At 43.8% G+C, this 19841-nt stretch overlaps 1 protein-coding gene across 5 annotated transcripts in view; it reads left to right on the top strand.

The window, feature by feature from the left end:
• The first annotated feature begins 3900 nt into the window (after window positions 1-3900).
• Window positions 3901-19841, top strand: part of LOC119954635 (ubiquitin carboxyl-terminal hydrolase 15-like) — a 121069-nt gene continuing 105128 nt past the window's right edge. For 3 of the 5 annotated variants that reach the window (XM_038779975.1, XM_038779976.1, XM_038779982.1), the window contains exon 1: window positions 3901-4043. In XM_038779975.1, coding sequence (XP_038635903.1) covers window positions 3955-4043 — 89 coding nt within the window. In that variant the 5' untranslated portion in view covers window positions 3901-3954. Of the gene's footprint in view, window positions 4044-6809; window positions 6953-19841 lie in introns of those variants that run through there. The other 2 variants (XM_038779979.1, XM_038779977.1) reach the window with 2 other exon arrangements.

Raw genomic sequence — 19841 nt, forward strand, 5'->3', positions numbered from 1 at the left:
ACAGTGGTTTTAATCAGCTTATAACTTTGCCTGCCTGCGACTGGTACATTACTGAAGGCGGTCCTGCAGATCAGCTGCTCTTATACTTCCTATAAGGGGCGGAGCCATGGGCGGAGCCCATACATGCTCCACATCTCCCCCTGTGGGTGAAGCCACGCAGTGGCCCATAGATGGAGCCCACAGGGTTAATGGCATGGCATAATGCAACACAGTATACTGGTGACTTACTAGTGCTTATACATTCACCACAGAGACATTGACAGATCAAGTGAATAGAAAGACTGTGGCAAAAGGAATTCAATGTCGGGAAGGGTGACATCATCTACTTTGGAGCCAAGACAGATAGAATGGAATATTTTCTAAATGATGACAAGCTAGGAACTATGAAAGAACAGAAATATTTAGAGGTCCAAGCACGGAAATCACGAAATGCCAGAGTATAGATACAAAAGTTATTGAGAGACAAATGGAATGTTAGCCTTCTAGGGAACAAGAAATCTTTTAAAAATTAATTCAAGGTGCCCAAATTTCCCACCATGTCTTGCACTAGACTAACTGGAATGAAAACAAAATTTCAAGTGTAGATTTCAGCCTTTCCAATCTGATCCTGGGTATGGAGGGATTTTCTTATGAGGAGAGGTTGGGCCTGTACTCATTGGAGTTCAGAAGAATGAGAGGTGACCTTATTGCGACATATAGGATTCTCAGAGAGCTTGACAGGGTAGACGCTGAAAGGATGTTTCACTTTGTCAGAGAGTCTTGGACCAGAGGGCATAATCTCAGAGTAAGGAGTTGCCTGTTTAAGACAGAGGGAGGAATTTCTTCTCTCAGAGGGTAGTAAATCTGAGGAATTCTTTGCCGCAGAGGGCTGTAGAGGTTGGGTCATTAAGTATGTTCAAATCTGAGACAGATAGATTTTTAATCAGTAAGGGAATCAAGGGTTCTGGAGGTAAAGTGAGAAAGTGGAATTAAGGATTATCACATCAGATTAGTCATGATCTCATTGAACGGTGGGCAGACTCAATCGATCAAATGGCCTACTTCTGCTCCTACATCTTATGGATTGAAAAGCCCTCCTGAAATAACTGAGCTGTGAGTCTATAAAAGTGCTATCAGTAAACACCACAGAGATAGTGCAGACAAACAAGTGACACTGGCATTTTGAATTCATGAGCACTGGACCTTGAAAAGATGGTACAACATGGATAAGATACATAGTTTTTTTTCTGCAGGATTGACAGCAAGGGGCTTCACATAATGAAGAATTACTGGAGGAAATTAAGGCGAGATGGGCAACTTACTGGGTGGATTCAAATCATGGTTTAAACAGAGGACAAAGAATATAATTGGGTATTGTGCTTTTTAAGAAGCTCCATAGTATGGTGTAGCCTGTCAATATATTAAGTAAGTAAAATTGCCATAAGTTCCATATGATCATAGGCTGCTTTCCCCTTTGAGGGGGAGAGCTGACTGTTGGTGATTTAACCTGAGGATCATCACACCTCAGATGAGCAGCAAGGTTGAGAAAAGCCTTCATGAATAACCTCAATTGAAAAGAATTGAACCCACACTGATGGCCTTGCTCTGCATCACCAACCAGCTGTCCAACCAACAGAGCTAAACCAACCCCCAATATAGTATCACCGGTCCAGCTCTTGAAAAGGGATACAAAAGGTTGAACACAACCTTCATTGCAGTTACAAATGACCAGCACTGCAGTCAAGGGAAGGAAGAACTCGATTGAGAATCGGAAGCCCACCAAGCATCGGAAGTAGAGTCTGCAATCAGTGGAAGCCAGGGTCTTCAGGGGGCTGGAAAACTACTCAGATCATATTTGAGCATATTATGAATGTATTTTACTTACTGGGAGTAAAGTAACAGACCATTTTTTATTTTTATTAGTATGTTTTTCTTCTTCTTTCTCAATCTATAATCATTTCCTATACCCAATTTAAAATTTCCAGAATAAAATGGTGTCCATTTTGAATCTGTAGTCGTGGGTTCAAATAGATTAACCCCACTAAGCAGAGTCATCTATTGAGTGAGTCATCCATTTGCTGGCATGTAATTCATGGGTCAAAATGAACCAAGAGTTTGCGTGAGTGTTTAAAACAATAAAAACATTGAAACATTAAAAGCAAGATTCAGTAAAAACAAAATCAGAATTAAAATGTGGGGGGGGGGGGGGGGGGGAGGGAGGAGGAACAGAGTTCATTATCTGAAATTGCTGAACTCAACGTTGAGTCATGAAGGCTCCTAAAGTGCTTAATCAGAAGGAGGTGCTGTGAATCAAACTTGCATTGAGCTTCGCTGCAACGGGTGCAAGGAGAAGGACAGAAATGTGAGTATGACAGCAAGCTGGAGAATTAAAATGGCATGAAATGGGATGCTCGGGGTTATGCTTGCAGAGAGTGCAAGTGTTTCAGACCTTGGATTCTGACCTCCTATTTATTATTTTTATTTAAAATCATGTGCTGGTCTTAATCTTGTTTTCACTTTGGCTCAGAGATGTTCATGATTCTACCATTCAAACTCATTCCGGAAAAATGCTCTGTTTAATCACTTCAATCATTACCACACACTTTGCTTTACGTCCATTTCATCTATCCTATCCGCACATGATCCCAGATTTTCCCTTTTGTTCTTTATCACCACCTTCCTTTTTGACAGCAGTCACATTTCCACGTTCCTTCAGTTCTGAAGTCATTTAAAAAATATATATTTACTGTACCCAATTAATTTTTTTCCAATTAAGGGGCAATTTAGTGTGGCCAGTCCACTTACACTGCACATCTTTGGGCTGTGGGGACTAAACCCATGTAAACACAGGGAGAATGTGCAAACTCCACAGGGACAGTGACCCAGAGCCGGGATCGAACCTGGGACCTTGGCGCCCTGAGGCAGCTGTGCTAACCACTGCACCACCGTATGTCATAATTGACTTGAAACATTTACTCCCTTTCCCTCCCGAAGGATGCTGCCAGACCTGCTGCATCCTTCCAGCACTTTTGCTGTTTGATCTTGGAATTAATCTAACTTGGTTTTATGCTCATTTGTAAAATGAAAAAAAAAAAATTCCTCATAAAATGTATGGAAATGGACCCACGGTTGCCAAATTTGATTAAATGCATTCCTGGAGGTTTCATCCATCCAATGTCTTCCTACGTCAAGTGAAAGACTCATTACCCAATGGATGATGCAGCACGGTAGCATTGTGGATAGCACAATCGCTTCACAGCTCCAGGGTCCCAGGTTCGATTCCGGCTTGGGTCACTGTCTGTGCAGAGTCTGCACATCTTCCCGTGTCTGCGTGGGTTTCCTCTGGGTGCTCCGGTTTCCTTCCACAGTCCAAAGATGTGCAGGTTAGGTGAATTGGCCATGATAAATTGCCCTTAGTGTCCAAAATTGCCCTTAGTGTTGGGTGGGGTTACTGGGTTATGGGGATAGGGTGGAGTTGTTGGCCTTGTGTAGGGTGCTCTTTCCGAGAGCCGGTGCAGACTCAATGGGCTGAATGGCCTCCTTCTGCACTGTAAATTCTATGATTCTATGCTTGTCCGTCAGTCAAATAGTATTTCCCCCTCTCATTTTCAATATTTTTTTATATTTGGTAAAGAGAAATGTTCAAAGATTTAGAGAGAAAATTACATTTCCCCATGATTCTTCTCCAGGATTAAACACAGCAGCTTCCCAGAGATCGATCTTCAATTCCTGAAGACTCCAGTCCAATCCTGGTGGGGTTGGCAACCCTGAAGTGTGACAGATTGGATTCACTCCGTCCGCTTTTCGCAGTGGAGCGCTGGGAGGCCCATGGGTCCTCCAGCGTTGGGAGATGAGGAGGCGCCGTCCTCCCAGTGAAGGGTGACTCCTGACGCCGGCGCGCTCTTTGGCGCCGTCGTTTGACGCCGGCTGGCTGGGCCGGGGTTTCCGGCATGCCCCGCGCGGTTGCTAGCGAACATGGCGGAGGGCGGAGCAGCCGAGCTGGAGACGCAGCGCGCCGACACCGCGGCGCTGATGAAGACACCGTTGAAGAAGGGCGATACCTGGTGAGGCCGGAGCGGGAGTGAAAGCAATGTTGGGGAGGAGGGGAAGAGAGAGAGAGCCGTTCCTGCCAGGGGCAGAGCCCGATGCCGGCCGGCACTAGGCCGGGGCTGTCTGTGGCCGTGGGCGGGGATCCTGTGGGGGCACTGAGTGGGAGCTGACCGCACCCACCGCAGCCCTCTGGGCTGCCAAGGGTCGCCTCCTGCTGTCGCTCATGTCGCTGACCCGCCGGTTAACCGAGGCTGGAGGAAGATCCTTTGCCGGGACAATGCTTCGCCCCAGCCCCAGCAGCTAGCTCCGGGAGTCGGCCTCACTTGTTATTGAAGTTCAGGCGGTGGGTTCTCTCTCGTGCACTTCCAACACTAGGCAGTTTAAGGGATTAATTGAAATGTTTAGGAAGTGACACGAAGAAGTGCCAACTGTTGTAAAATTGTATCATCATTGCTTTACAACCAATAAAGAGCATTTTTATATCTCGCCCTTCACACTGTTGCAATCTAGGAAACACAGTAAGGTCCCACAGTCTTTGACAAAGAGTCATTGGACTCGAAACGTTAGCTTTTCTCTCCCTACAGATGCTAGACCTGCTGAGATTTTCCAGCACTTTCTCTTTCGTTTCAGATTCCAGCATCCGCAGTAATTTGCTTTTACAAGGTCCCACAGAGAGCAGTATGATAAATAAAAGCGAGTCTTATTGGTGTTGACTGAGAGATAAATGCTAACCAAGACAGTCCCTGCCCTTCACAGTGCCATGGCATCTTCTGCTTTCGCTTGGGCAGGCAGATTTTGCCTTGTTTTCACGCCTCATCCAGAAGAAAATAGCTTCCCTCGGTTCAACATTTACTCTGTGTCAACTTAGATTGCACTCCAGTCTGTAGAATGTAACTTGAACCATTGACCCGTGATTCATTTAAAAATTCTGCTATCAAGCCAAGGCTCATGCTTTCAATTCAACTGAATGATATGTTGTACATGATATAAGTTGCTCACAGTTCTTGATGGTTTCTTAGTACAGTATTTATCAGATCTTTGTGCTGGCCATGACCTGTCCATTTATCGCTACAATGTTCAGCGATTGTGTTGTCAAGTACATGAATAGGATGGGAATAGAGGGATACAGACCCAGGAAGTGTAGAAGATTTGTTTAAACGGGCAGCATGATTGGCATGGGCTTGGAGGGCCGAAGAGCCTGTTCCTGTGCTGTACTTTACTTTGTTCTTTTATGCTCCTTAAATGTCACTATCATCCCTGCTTCCACCACCTCCTCCGGCAGCGAGTTCCAGGCATCCACTACCCTCTGTAAAAAAAAAACTTGCCTCGTACATCTCCTCTAAACCTTGCCCCTCTCACCTTAAACCTATGCCCCCTAGTAATTGACCCCTCTACCCTGTGGAAAAGCCTCTGACTATCCACTCTGTCTATTCCCCTCATAATTTTGTAGACCTCTATCAGGTCGCCCCTCAACCTCCGTCATTCCAGTGAGAACAAACCGAGTTTATTCAACCGCTCCTCATAGCTAATGCCCTCCATACCAGGCAACATCCTGGTAAATCTCTTCTGCACCCTCTCTAAAGCCTCCACATCCTTCTGGTAGTGTGGCATCATGACAGATAGATGAATAGGATGGGAATAGAGGGATACGGACCCAGGAAGTGTAGAAGATTTTAGTTTAGACGGGCAGCATGGTCGGCACATGCTTGGAGGGTCCAAGGGCCTGTTCCTGTGCTGTACTATTCTTTGTTCTTCAATGTTTCTTGTGAAACAGTCTTCGCCTCGGGTTGTAACTCCCGGCAGCACGATAATAGAACTCTCAAACAATCTAAGTTTAGAAGGATGTAATCTGTCATTCTGTTGCTGGAGTAGATCGGGAAGGGGTAATAGCAGTTCGAACATGTAATAAAGCGTATTAAAAGTGTTATTGTCCAAGTGCCATCTGTGTATTGGAAATTAAAGCCCTTTAAACACCAAGCTGTTGCCAAAGGCGGAGAGGATAGGAAATGTAAAGCGACCCAATTTTGAAGGAGATTGATTATTTTGAGTTGGGTGGTGGATTGGGTGTGATAGGAACTTGGAGCATTTTGTGAAAGAGGATGCTTGCTGAGATGTTTTTATTGAATTGTAATTTATGAAGGGTTGAGATCCACGGCTGTCGCAAAGCATTGGAGATTTGAATCTTGACAGGAAATTGTGGTGATGGGGAATATGGAGGGCGGTAGTGGTTAGCACTGTTGTTTCACAGTGCCAGGGAACCTGGATTCGATTCCCGGCTTGGGCCACTGTCTACATGGGTTTCCTCTAGATGCTCCAGTTTCCTCCCACAAGTCCCCAAAGATGTACTTGTTCGGTGAATTGGACATTCTGAATTTTCCCTCCATGTACCCCAACAGGCGCAGTAGTGTGGCGACTAGGGGATTTTCACAATAACTTCATTGCAGCGTTAATGTAAGCCTACTTGTGGGACTCATAAAGATTGTTATTATGGTGGAAGTTTACACGCCCATCTTTAATGCAATAAGCAACACTCTTTAAATTTGAATTGTTTTCTGGATAATTGTGTATTGCAGTTTATAATGCAGTTAATAATAATCTTTATTGTCACAAGTAGGCATACATTAACACTGCAATGAAGTTACGGTGAAAAGCCCCTAGTCGCCACATTCCAGCGCCTGTTCGGGTACACAGAGGGATAATTCAGGATGTCCAAATTACCTAACGGCACATCTTTCGGGACTTGTGGGAGGAAACGAGTGCATCCGGAGGAAACCCACTCAATAACAGGAAGAACATGCAGACTCTGCACAGACAGTGACCCAAGCCGGGAATTGAACCTGGGACCCTGGAGTTGTGAAGCAACAGTGCTACCCACTGTGCTGCCCTGCTAATTCAAAGTTCCTTGCATGAAGGTGGAGCAAATGTGAGTTGTTTGGTAATTCAAATTCAGCATTTTTTTATTAGACTGCATAAGAGATTAATGCACTGTGGAGTGATTCAGTGTTGGCATAGAGTTGTTGACAGGAAACCCCTGAAATATCCAAAAATCTGTAACCTAATATTGTTAAGTGTTCTAATTATGCTTAATGATTCTACGTCATCTGAAACTTGCTAGGTTTATTTTCATGTGAGATTCCCTTCTGCAATTTTTTATTCTCTAGATGGTAATACTTTAGGACTTGGGCAATCCATTTTTGTTTATCCAATACAATAATGCAGCCTTCCAGTTTTGCATCATCTTTTCAGCATTGTTTTCATTTGACGTGGTTTCAATTTTTTAACATATCAAATGTATATACAGTATAAGACTGAGCACTGAGACTACAGTTCAATGTTGGGAGTTTGGATGATACAGGTACATCAGTGAAGTTTTGAGAATCTAGGCAAATCTTGTATCTAATTGTAAATGTATCAATTTATGATGGACTTTAGAGAAATAAAATTATTTTCCATAAGAATGCCATTCCTTACTGAAACCAGTAGACTTTCAAGAGTGTATCATGGCCACCTAATGCTTGACATTTGTACCTGAGTTTGATTATAGCAAGCTTGTGATTTTTGTTACTTTTAGGTAATCCACACAGCCTCGGTTTGGAAATGTTTATTGTATAGATACTATATATACCAGTATATCCTTTTCATATCTTGGCTGTGTTGTCTAGCTGTTCAGATGTTGCCGAAGGGATTTGGTTTTAGTGGTCTTGTATCATGAGTGTCCAAGATAATGTCTTGGAATTCAGCTCTGAAGGATGAGTTGAATGCAGAAAATCAGCCATAGCAGAGCAAATGTTGCCATGACAGAATTTGTGCCACCAATGAACACACTATACTATATGGCGTGTTGCCATGAATTTATACGTATCTGATCTTATTTTCATTACCTTCAATTGCCATTATTTTCAGGCTACATAAGCAAAATATTTATTTGATGTATGCAAGATTATCACTGGTTTCACAGTAACTTTGTGGCTGTTGCTTTTCTTTACTCATTCAGTCATCATTAGCCTAGGCCGTTGGATTAGTAGTCCAGTAAAATCATTATGCTATTGTTCCCTAGGGTTGGCTAGGCTTAATTGGTAGCACTCTTGTATCTGAGTCAGAAGTTCTGGTGTTCAAACTCTGCTGTTGGCAGAGGCTGATATTTCCTCACAGTAATGGCGAAAGTGATCATCTTTGAAGGTGGGTTTGAGTCAAATTTGTTAAATTGAGGCTCTGTATACTTGGTTTGATTCAGATGTTATGGTGTTATTTGAAGAATTATCTGATGTCCTAACCAACAGACCCTTCTCATTCAACAGTATCAAAGGGGGATTGACTGGCTTTTTTAAAATATTAGAACATAGAACGTACAGTGCAGAAGAAGGCCATTTGGCCCATCGAGTCTGCACCGACCCACTTAAGCCCTCACTTCCACCCAATACTCCTAACCCAATAATCCCTCCTAACCTTTTTGAACACTAAGGGCAATTTAGCATGGCCAATCCACCTAACCTGCACATCTTTGGACTGTGGGAGGAAACCGGAGCATCCAGAGGAAACCGACAGACACACGGAGAATGTGCAGACTCCGCACAGACAGTGACCTAGTGGGGAATCGAACCTGTGAGCCTGGCGAAGTGAAGCCACAGTGCTAACCACTATACTACTGTGTAGCTCTTTCTTTCATTGGACACAGTAGTACAGTGGTTAGCACTGATGCCGCACAGCACCAGGGACCTGTGCTTGATTCTGGCCTTGGGTGACTGTGTGCGGTCTGCACCTTCTCCCTATGTCTGCGTGGGTTTCCTCAGCGTAATCCAAAGATTTAGAGGTTAGGTGGATTGGGCATGATCAACTGCCCTTTAGTGTCCGAAGATGTGCAGGTTAGGTTAGGTGGATTGGCATCGTCAATGCACGTGGTTACGGGGTAGGGCATAGGAGTGGGCTTAGGGTCGATGCAGACCTTAAGCTCGAGAGGGAACCCATTCATTGAGCCAACATTGTTTATAAGTAAAATCTTCACTGATTTTGCTTGTGTCACAATATGTTTTTGCTTTTCAGTTTTCCTTGACAACTGGTTTATTCATCTATGTATGACTTTCAGGTAAACATGTGAATTGAAATGACTTTGTTTTTGTTAGTGCTCTTTCAGAAGAGGATATGAGAAAAGTACTAGAGAGTGGGAAAGACAATTAACTATGATAATTCCCAAAATTAGCAGGCCCTCTTTCCATTTAGTGAGATCATGGCTGAATTGTGGCCTAACTCTATGTATCTTCCTTTATCATAGAGTCAGAGTTTTACAGCATGGAAAGAGGCCCTTCGGCCCATCGCATCTGCGCTAACCACCAGGTACTTCACTATTCTAATCTAATTTTCCAGCACTTGGTCCGTAGCCTTGTATGCAATGGCATTTCAGGTGCTCATCTAAATACTACCAAAAAGATGTGAGGGTCCCCGCCTCTACCACTCTTTCAGGCAGAGAGTTCCAGATTCCAACCACCGTTTGGGTGAAAAGTAATTATTCGTATCCCCTCTAAACCTCCTGCCCCTTATCTTAAATCTATGCTCTTGGTTATTGACCCCTCCACTAAGAGGAAAAAGTGCCTTCCCATCTACCCTATGTATGTCCCTCAATTTTATACACCTCAATCAGGGACCCCCCTCAGCCTTCTCTGCTGCAGGGAAAACAACCCCAGCCTATCCAGTCTCTGTTAATAGCTGAAGTGATCCAGCCCATGCAGCATCCTCTGAAACCCCTCCAGTGCAATTACTTGCTTTCTATAATGTGGTGACCAAACTGCACACACTACTCCAGCTAGGGTCTAATCAGTGTTTTATACAGCTTCAGCATAACCTCCCTGCCCCTGTATTCAGTGCCTCGGTTAATAGAAGCAAGAACCCCATAGGCCGCCTTAACCATCTTATCTACTTGTCTTTAGAGATCTGTGAACCAACACATTAATGTCCCTTTGAACCTCTGCACTCTTCCTCAGGTCCAGTCATTCATTATATAGTCCCTTGCCTTGTTAGTCCTCCCAAAATGCATCACCTCACACCTTTCATGGTTAAATTCCATTTGCCACTCTTCTGCCCAGCTATCCAGCCAGGTTATATTGTCCTGTAATCTAAGGCCTTGCTCCTCACTATTTACCATACCACCAAATTTTGTGTCATTTGCAAGCTTACTTATCATGCCTCCTACATTCACATGCAAATCATTAATGTACACTATAAACAATAAGCACCGATACCTGTGGAACACCACTGAACACAGGCTTCCCGTCACAAAAACAACCTTCAATTATCTCCCTCTGCATCCTACCACTCATCTGAGGAAGGCGCAGTGCTCCGAAAGCTAGTGATTCGAAACAAACCTGTTGGACTTTAACCTGGTGTTGCAAGACTTCTTACTGTGCTCACCCCAGTCCAATGCAGGCATCTCCACTAAGCCAGCTTTGGATCCAGTTTGCTAAATTGCCCTGGATCTCATTGACTCTTTGCTTTTTCATCAGGCGCCCATGTGGGACCTTATTAAAAGCCCTACTAAAGTCAATGTAGACCGCATCAACTGCACTACCTTCATTTACATACCTAGTCACCTCAAAAAAATTCAATCAGATTTGTAAAGCATTATCTCCCCTTAATAAAACCATGCTGACTGTCCTTGATTAATGCTTGCCTCTCCAAGTGGAGATGAATTCTGTCACTCAGAATTTTTTCCAGTAGTTAGTTTCCCTAAAGTTGGACTCTCTGGCCTGTAATTTCCTGGTTCGTCCCTACTTCACTCACTTCTTGAATAACGGCACCGCATTAACTGTTCTCCAGTTCTCTGGCACCTCTCCTGTGGCCAGAGAAGATTTGAAAACTTTATCAGAGCTGCTGAAATCTCCTCCTTTACCTCTCACAGCAACATCTTATCTGGCCCCGGGGATTTATCCACTTTTAGGCTTATTAAAACTTAATACCTCCTCCCTCTCAATGTTAAGTTGTTCAAGTAAATCACAAGGCACCTCCCTGTTTTCTATGCCTACATCATCCTTCTCCGCAGTGAACACAGATGCAAAATACTCATTTGAAACTTCACCTATATTTTGCGGTTCCCCACACAAATTGCTGCATTGGTCCCTAAAGGACCCTACTCTTACCCTGGTCAACCTCCTGTCCGTAATATTCTTATGGATTTTCCTCTATTTTACCTGCCAATGCTTTTTCATGCCCCCTCTTTGCTTTCCTAATTTCTTTCTCGACTAACCCACTGTACTTTCTATACTCCGAGGGCGTCCTCTGTTTTGAGTCCTCGGTATCTGTCATAAACTTCCTTTTTTTCCCCCTTTATTAAACCCTGGATATCTCTTGGCGTCCAGCGTTTTCTGGACTTATTTATCCCACCCTTCACTATCATGGGAACGTTTTGGCCCGTCTGTTTCATTTTTGAATGAAACCCACTGCTCTGATGTAGATTTTCCTACAGGTAGCTGCCCTCAGTTAACATGTGAAAAATCCTGTCTTTTTTTTAATTAAAATTGACCTTCCCCCAATTAAGAACCTTTAATTTCTGGTCTATCTTTGTCCCTTTCCATAACAACCTTCAATTCTACTGAATTCGGTGTAGTCACTGTTTCCAAAGTGCCCCACCCCACCACACACACACACACACACACACACACACACACACACACACAACTTCACCCACTGGCCCAGCTTTATTCTCTAAAACCAGATCCAGCACCCACCCATCCCTTGTAGGACTTTACTTTACGTATTGACATAAAAAGCTCTCCTGGATGCATTTTTAGATTTCTGCCCCTTTGAGTATTTCACACTTTGACTATCCTAGTTAACATTGGGGAAGTTGAAATCCCCTACTATTACCCAATTTTTCTTACAATTCTCAGAGATTTGCCTACATATGCCCTTCTATCGCTCCCTGACTGTTTGGGGGCCTATAGTACACTCCCAGCAATGTGATCGCCCTCTTTATTTCTAAGTTCTACACATGTGGCTTAATTATAGGAACCTACTAAGATTTTAAAAAATTCATTTTTTCCAATTAAGGGGCAATTTAGCATGGCAAATCCACCTAGCTGCACATCTTTGGGTTATGGGGGCAAAACCCACGCAGACATGGGTCTGTGCAAACTCCACACAGTGACACAGAGCCGGGATCGAACCTGGGACCTCGGTGCCGTGAGGCAGCAGGGCTAACCCACTGCGCTACCGTGCTGCCCTGGAACCTACTAAGATGTCATTCCTGAGTACTGCCGTGATGTTCTCACTCATCAGTAATGCAATTCCTCCTGCACTTCTTACACCCCCCCCCCCCCCCCCCCCCCCCCAATCACATCTGAAACCTCATTCAACCAAGTTTCTGGGATTGCAATATTGTCAGAATTCCATGTGCTGACCAACACTAAGTTCATCAGTCTTATCTGTACTCTGCTATCGTGGTTTCAGACCAAGTGCCGCACTGGGTGGATTTGCGAGTGGTGGGGGGGGGGGGGGGGGGGGGGGGGTTGGGGGTTGGATGTGGAGTTGTCAGCAGATGAGGAGGTACGATCGGGTGAGGGCTACCATCTGGGGATATGTGGATCTTAACGATATGGTGGGGGGGGGGGGGGGGGGGGGGGGGGGGAGGATGCAGCCACCACACCACACCATGCTCAAAGCAGTGGTTAGCAGGGAGTTAATTTCAAACCAGCCACGAGCAGAGATGGCAAGACTAGTGGAAGCGATTTTGAGGTTGGACATGAGTTATTTTGAGGCTTAGGATTGTCGAAGGAGAGGTAGAGAGTCCAGATTGAGTTTGAGCTGGTGTCCATAGTGAAGATAGTAGTGCAGTTGCAGTGTACGAGTATGGGGGGGGGGGGGGGGGGGGGGGGGGGGGGGGGGGGGTGGAAGCCAACAGGTTGTGGTGCACCAACTAACGAAACAGGCAGCGATGAGGGAGATTTGAATCAAGAAAGGGAGAATGCGGTGTTGGAGGTCTTTTACAAAAGACTGTATGAGTCACCGCCTCTGCCTGGCGAGGAAGGCATGAGGCGGTTCTTGGATGGGCTGGAGTTCCCATGGGAGGAGGAGGAGAGGGTGCAAGGCTGGGGGCTCCGATTGGGCTGAGGTAGGTGATGGACTGCATGGGCTCAATTCAGGTGCGGAAGGCCCTGGGTCGGATAGGTTCCCAGCCAAGTTCTATAAGAAGTTTGGTGCGGAGCTGCTTGTGGGGACAATTAATCAAGGAGAAGGGGACTCCCTGTCCCCCTTCCTGCTCGTTCTCCTCTCGTGCCCTCCTTTGTCTGCCTCACCCACCTGATAATCTTCTACCGAGAAAACAATTGCAGCCTCACCAACAATCTCCCTCAGTGGCTTCCCCACCTGTGGCCTTCTCCTCAGCCCTGTGTGCTCGGTCCACCTAGAGAGAGAGAGCGGCCAAACCCCCCCCCCCCCCCCCCCCCCCCCCCCCCCAATGTTCTCCATGTATTTTGCGGCCTGCACTCCTTCAATGCCCTTCGGCATCCCCACGATCTGGAGCTTTTGTCTTCTGGAGCGGTTCTCAAGATCCTCCAACTTCTCCTCAGTCTTTTTTGATTGCTCCCCCATCTCTTCCTCCAGCGAGGTCAACCGGTCCTCGTGCTCCCCTACTGACTCCTCCATCTTTTGGATCGCCTCTGCTCCACGCACTCAATCGCTGTCCTACGTGGCTCCACCACCTTAGCCAGGTCCTCTTCAGCCTCCTTCCTCTTTGCTGCTGGAACTTGCTGTTGAGGAATTCCACTAACTGCTCCGTAGACCACTGGGCATGCAGCGCTCTGCCATCTTTTCCTGTGTCGCACCACTATTACACTCCGCTGCTGCCTCTTTCTCATTCAATGAGCCATAAGCCAGTTCCACTAGAGTATTACATTCCCCCAGTACTCAAGCATTTCTTACCATCAACACCACACAATTCGGGTGGGGAAGGATCAAAAAATTCTACCTCGAGCGGGAGCCATTCCATGCCGCCACCAGAAGTCAAAGAATCAGTTTTTTAACTGATATTGTGCTGTGAACTGTACATACCTCTTGTGTTCTGTATTTGCTTTTTATGCAAATTTGATGGGAAAGCAAAGTGAATTTGGCAGTAAATTCTTATTGCTTAAAGAGAACTCGGACTCATGGAGCAACAAAGTCGTCATCCAGAAATTGAACCAAGGCTATTGTAAAATTGATTCCAAATCAAATCCATCTACATTTTAGTAGGCATAATACCAGCGCATGCTGTCTGACTGTGAATTAAAATTACAAATGATTCATTTTCATATTGAATGTTTTGCATTGATACTTTTGTTTTGCTCTCTTTTTTCCCCCCATTCCTAGAATCTCCCTGTGCACCTGACCCTGAGAGGACAGGCTGGTAACCAGCATTGAGGCTTTTTCCATGCTTACTTTATAGCCAGTTCTTAGTTGTACAAGGATAACTAATGCTCGCTGGTTTCTTTTTCTTGCTTGTAGTTAATTGCCTGACATTCACAAGGTGCTTTCCTATTCGTATCCAAGATAAGACATTTAAGTGCTACCATGCCTTTGTTTGAGGCTTGTGTGCTGTGCAGCCCACTGTCATCCCCAAGTAAGTCAATGGTTCGGATTTTGTAGTATAAATATCAGTGAGGCTATCAGCATTCACCATTATTTAAGAGTCAGTTGGACAGCAATCACAAACGCGCAGTTTAACATGGAAATCAGGAAGTTGCTGACAGAGTTGTCCTGAAGCTTCATTATCTTGCTGAGCAACTCAACATTACACCAAGCAGCTAGATAGATGCCCACTAAACATGTCAGAGAAATTTGGGGCTTTCCCATTCAAGTCTAAATGATTTTTTTTTTTACAAAACAATTTGTATTTATATAGCAGCTTTGATGAAATAAAATGTACAAAGGGGACTTCACATGCGAGTTAGAGAGCAAAACTTGACTCTGTCCACATAGGAAACATTGAAGCAGATGTTCAAATGGTTAAAGAGACGGATTGAATGGACCATCTTAAAGGATGATAAAAGGACGTTCTGGAGCTTAGGGTTTTGCAGCTGAAAGCAGGATTGACAATGGTGGGATGATTAAAATCAGGGAATGTTCTGAGATCGGAATTAAAAAAGCAGAAATATTGAAGGGTTTTGGGTATGGAGGAGATTACAGAGGTAGATTGAAGCCATCGAGGAATTTGAAAATAAGTTGAAAATTTGAAATGCATTAAATTAATATTGAAATGAATTTTAAAATAGGCCAGTGAGCACCCACAGGACTTGGTGTGATGCAGACACTGATGTCAGAATGTTTGATGTCCTGAAGTTGATGGGGGGTAGAAAGACAAACTGGGAGTGGATTGGAATAGTCATGTCTAGACCAAATATACGGATGAGAGTTTCAGCTGAGTTGAGGAAGGTGTGGAGTTTGTGAGGTTATGGAGGTAAGCAGTCTTAGTGATGGCATGGAAATGTGTTCTGAAGCTGATCTCTGTTAGATATGACAACAAGGTTGTAAGGAAAGAAAGATTTTTCCTTTATATAGCAGTCTTCACGATTCTCAGTAAACTGAGGTTATCTGTCTATGTCCTTACTTGCACCAAGTCCTGTTCACCTACCCTATGCTTCACTGTAACCGTTTAATCTGGGTAAATAACAGCTTGAATTTAAAATTCTCATCCTTGTTTTCAAATTCTTACATGGCCTTTCCCCTCCTACCGTAATAATATCCTCCAGCCCGACAACCACCCGAGTGTCTGGGCTTCTCAGGAGGAACCATTAAAAAAATATTACACCATTGGGCCTTCAGCTCTCAAGGCCGAAGCTCTGGAATTCCATCCACAAACCTCAAAGACATTCTTAAAATCTACTCCTTTAACCATGAGTTTGGTTATCTAATATCTCTTAATGTGGTTCAGTGTCAAATTTAATTTTATAACATTCCTGTGTAGTGCCGTTTTAATCTTGAAGGCAAGTTGGTCTCTGAGAATATTTTTGTCTCAGGTGATCTTATTGAGTTGCTAATAAGTACTACAGGGAGGCCTGTAGTAAACCCCCAACATTGTGACTGCACCCTTCTTATTCCTGATCTCTACCCATATAGCCTCGCTGCCCTCTGCGGTGTTCTCCCGTAGTACAGCTGTGATATTCTCCCGAACCAGTAGCGCAACTCCGCCACCCCTTTTACTTCCTCCTCTATCCTGCCTGAAACATCTAAATCCTGGAACGTTTAGCTGCCAATCTTGTCCTTCCCTCAACCAGGTCTCTGTAATAGCAACAACATCATAGTTCCATACTTGCTTTGAACATAATTTTCCCTGACTTCCATTCTATAACATTGCTTGATTTGTTTTTGGGAAACGCAGTAGGGTAAATAACACTGAGCAAGGAAAGAAACCAAACTTGCACCTGTATACAATCTACTCCTGATAAGACCGTCTTTTTTGAGCCAAAAAAAATAATTTGCAAAAATTTGTAATAAGCAACCTAAATTCCAAAAATGGTGGTAGTAGTGGCGAATTATTCTTTTTAAGCCTGGAGGAAGGGAAACAGTGGGGTTTCCCTTCCTCCAGGCTTAAAAAGAATAATTTGCCACTACTATTGTGACTCAGCCAAATTTGAGTCCATGTTGCTACTGTCCCTTTTATTCCTCGGCTTCAAGTTTGCTGACTAGCCTATATGACACTTAAGCCCCAAGTATAACTCATCAACAACATTACCCTTATCAACCCTCCCTGTTGACACATTTTTTAAAAACCTCCTATGAAGTTAGTGGAACACAGTTTGCATTAACAAATCTGCTGACTTTGCTTAAAAATCCATACTTGCCCAGGTGACATCTTTGTCTTGGATTATTGTTTCAGCTACCTCCGATTTCCTGATGACTTTGGTATCTTTTTTTTCATTGGCAAAGAAAGATGCAAATTGCTTATTTAGTACCTCAGCCATGTCCTCTCCTTTCAACCATAGGCCGTCTCTTGGTTGCTAATTGGCTTGAAATCTTGTTAGTTTTTAGAAATTTAAAATTATATACTTAGGAGCACTGATGAAGGCTATCGAACAATTATTAAAAATTATTTCACAGAAAATAATTTAGATTTGTCAGTGGGCCGTAGGTACACACTCCTGGCTGCTGATGTATAAAACATATTCTTTCATATGGACTGGCTAGACCATAATTTATTCGCAACCCTAAATTCCTGTGCGAAGGTGGTGCTGAGCTGTGGCCTTGAACTCCCACAGTGTATGTGGTGTACACCAACAGTGCTGTGAGGCAGGTGGTTCCAGGATTTTGACCCAGTGCAAGGGGGAGGAAGATAAATTAGATAACAAAACAACAGTTAGTGTAAGCTTGTGGACAAACTGTTATAATTTGTTTACTCAAGATAAAGTTAATGAACGTTTGGATATTATTGCGTCAAGGTCAACCAGCACAGTTGCAAATCATGTTTGACAAGCTAATGCCTTTTTTAAAGTGACTATTGATAAAGGAATAAATTGATACATATGTTAATTTTAGAGGGCATCCAATAAGGTGTACTGAATGCTTGCTATTAATGCTTAGGGCTGCAGTAAAAATGTAAATATAGCAGCATCAGTGCTAAATTGATCAACAGACTGGAAATTGGGTAAATGTGTGATGCTAGAACTAGAGAAAGATTCAAAGTACTGTGTACTGTATGGACCAATACAAAATGTGCTTTTCCTCAGTATGTTTATATAGAATATGAATATGGTTTGCGCTTGAAACATGGTGAGCGCAAACTCACAGTTTGCTCACAACCTGAATATAAAGCTTTGGGCAAGCATACCCTCTAGACATCTTTTTTATAGATATTCCTGGCAGCAAATTGAATAGGGATAGCAGTGAAGTAATGCATTTGGAATGAAACATGAGACATAGAAACGAGGTGCAGAAGTAGGCCATTCAGCACTTTGAACCTGCTTCGCCAATCTTTTTTCTTCTTCGTTCATGGGATGTGGACATTGCTGGCTGGGCCAGAATTTGTTGCCCATCCCTAAGTCCCCTTGAACTGAATGGCTTGCTGGGCCAATTCAGTGGAAAGGCAATTAAGAGTCAACCATATCGCTGCATCATTATGATCATGGCTGATCACCCAACTCAGTAACTTGTTCCCTGCTTGTAATTGGGTCCTTTAGCCCCTAACCTTGAAACCATAAAATGTTTTGGCCTCAACTAATTTCTGTGATAGTGAATTCCGCAGCCTCACTAGGTGAAGCAATTTCTCCTTATTTCAGTCCTAAATATTTTAACGCTGTATTCCCAGACTGTAACCTCTGGTTCTGGACTCCCCTGCAATTGAGAGAGTCCTTTCTGCACCTACCTTGCCTAGTCCTGTTAGAATTTTATACGTTTCTATAAGATCCCCCCTCATTCTTTTAAATTCCAGTGATTATAATCTTAACCAACTCAATCATCTTCATAGGTCAGTTCTGCCATCCCAGGAATTGGTCTGGTAAACCTTTGCTGCACTCCCTCTATAGCAAGAACATCCTTTGTCAGACAAGGAGGCCAAAACTGTGTGCAATATTCCAGGTGTGGTCTCATCAAGGCTCTGTATAATTGCAGTAAGATATCCCTGCTCCTGTATTCAAAACCTCTTGATATGGAGGCCAACATATCAGTTGCTTTTTTACTGCCTGCTGCACCTACATGCTTACTTTCAGTGACTGGTGTACAAGAACACCCAGGACTCAATGCACATTCCCCTCTCTCAATCTATAGCCATTCGGGTAATAATCTGCCTACCTGTTTTTGCTACCAAAGTAGATAACTCATTTATCTGCACTATACTGTATCTGCCATGCATTTGCCCACTTAACTTATCCAAATCGCACTGAAGCACCTCTGCATCCTCCTCACAACTCATCTTCCTACCCAGCTTTGTGTCATTTGCAAATTTGGAGATACTACATTTAGATGCATCATCTAAATCATTAATATATATTGTGAATAACACGGATACCTCTGATACCCCACTAGACACTACCTGCAATTTGGAAAAAGACCCATTTATTCCTACTCTTTGTTTCCTATCTGCCAACTGGTTTTCTATCCATCTCAATACATGACACCAATCCCATGCGCGTTAGTATTACAGCTAATCTCTTATGTGGGACTTTATCGAAAGACTTCTGAAAATCCAAATAAACCACATCCACTGGATTCCCCATATCAACTCTACTAGTTATATCCTCTGAAAGTTCCAGCAGATTTGTCAATCATGATTTCCCTTTTGATCCTACCATTGTTTTCCAAGTGCTCTGCTATTAAATCTGGCATTTTCCCCATTAGTGACGTCAGGCTGACTAGTTTTCTCTCTACCTCCCGTATTAAATAGTTGGGTTTCATTAGCTCCCCTCCAATCTGGAGTAGCTGTTTCAGAGTCTTCAGAATCTTGAAAGAGGACCACCAATGCATCCACTGTTTCTTGGGCCTCTTTAAGTACTCTGGGATGTAAATTATCAGGCCCTGGGGATTTATCGGTCTTCAGTCCCATCAATTTCCATATTAATACAAATTTCCTTCCGTTCCTCCCTCTCATTATATCTTTATTATTGTCACAAGTAGGCTTAACAATGAAGTTATTGTGAAAATCCCCTAGTCGCCAGACTACGGCGCTGTTCGGGTACAGAGAAGGAGAATTCAGAATATCCATATTACCTAACAGCATGTCTTTCGGGACTTGTGGGAGGAAACCTGGGCACCCGGAGGAAACTCACACAGACATGGGGAGAATTTGCAGACTCCGCACAGTCAGTGACCCAAGCCGGGAGTTGAACCTGGGACCCTGGCGCTGTGAAGCAACAATGCTA

The sequence above is a fragment of the Scyliorhinus canicula genome, chromosome 20 (assembly GCF_902713615.1).
Source record: "Scyliorhinus canicula chromosome 20, sScyCan1.1, whole genome shotgun sequence".
Lineage (NCBI taxonomy): Eukaryota > Metazoa > Chordata > Chondrichthyes > Carcharhiniformes > Scyliorhinidae > Scyliorhinus > Scyliorhinus canicula.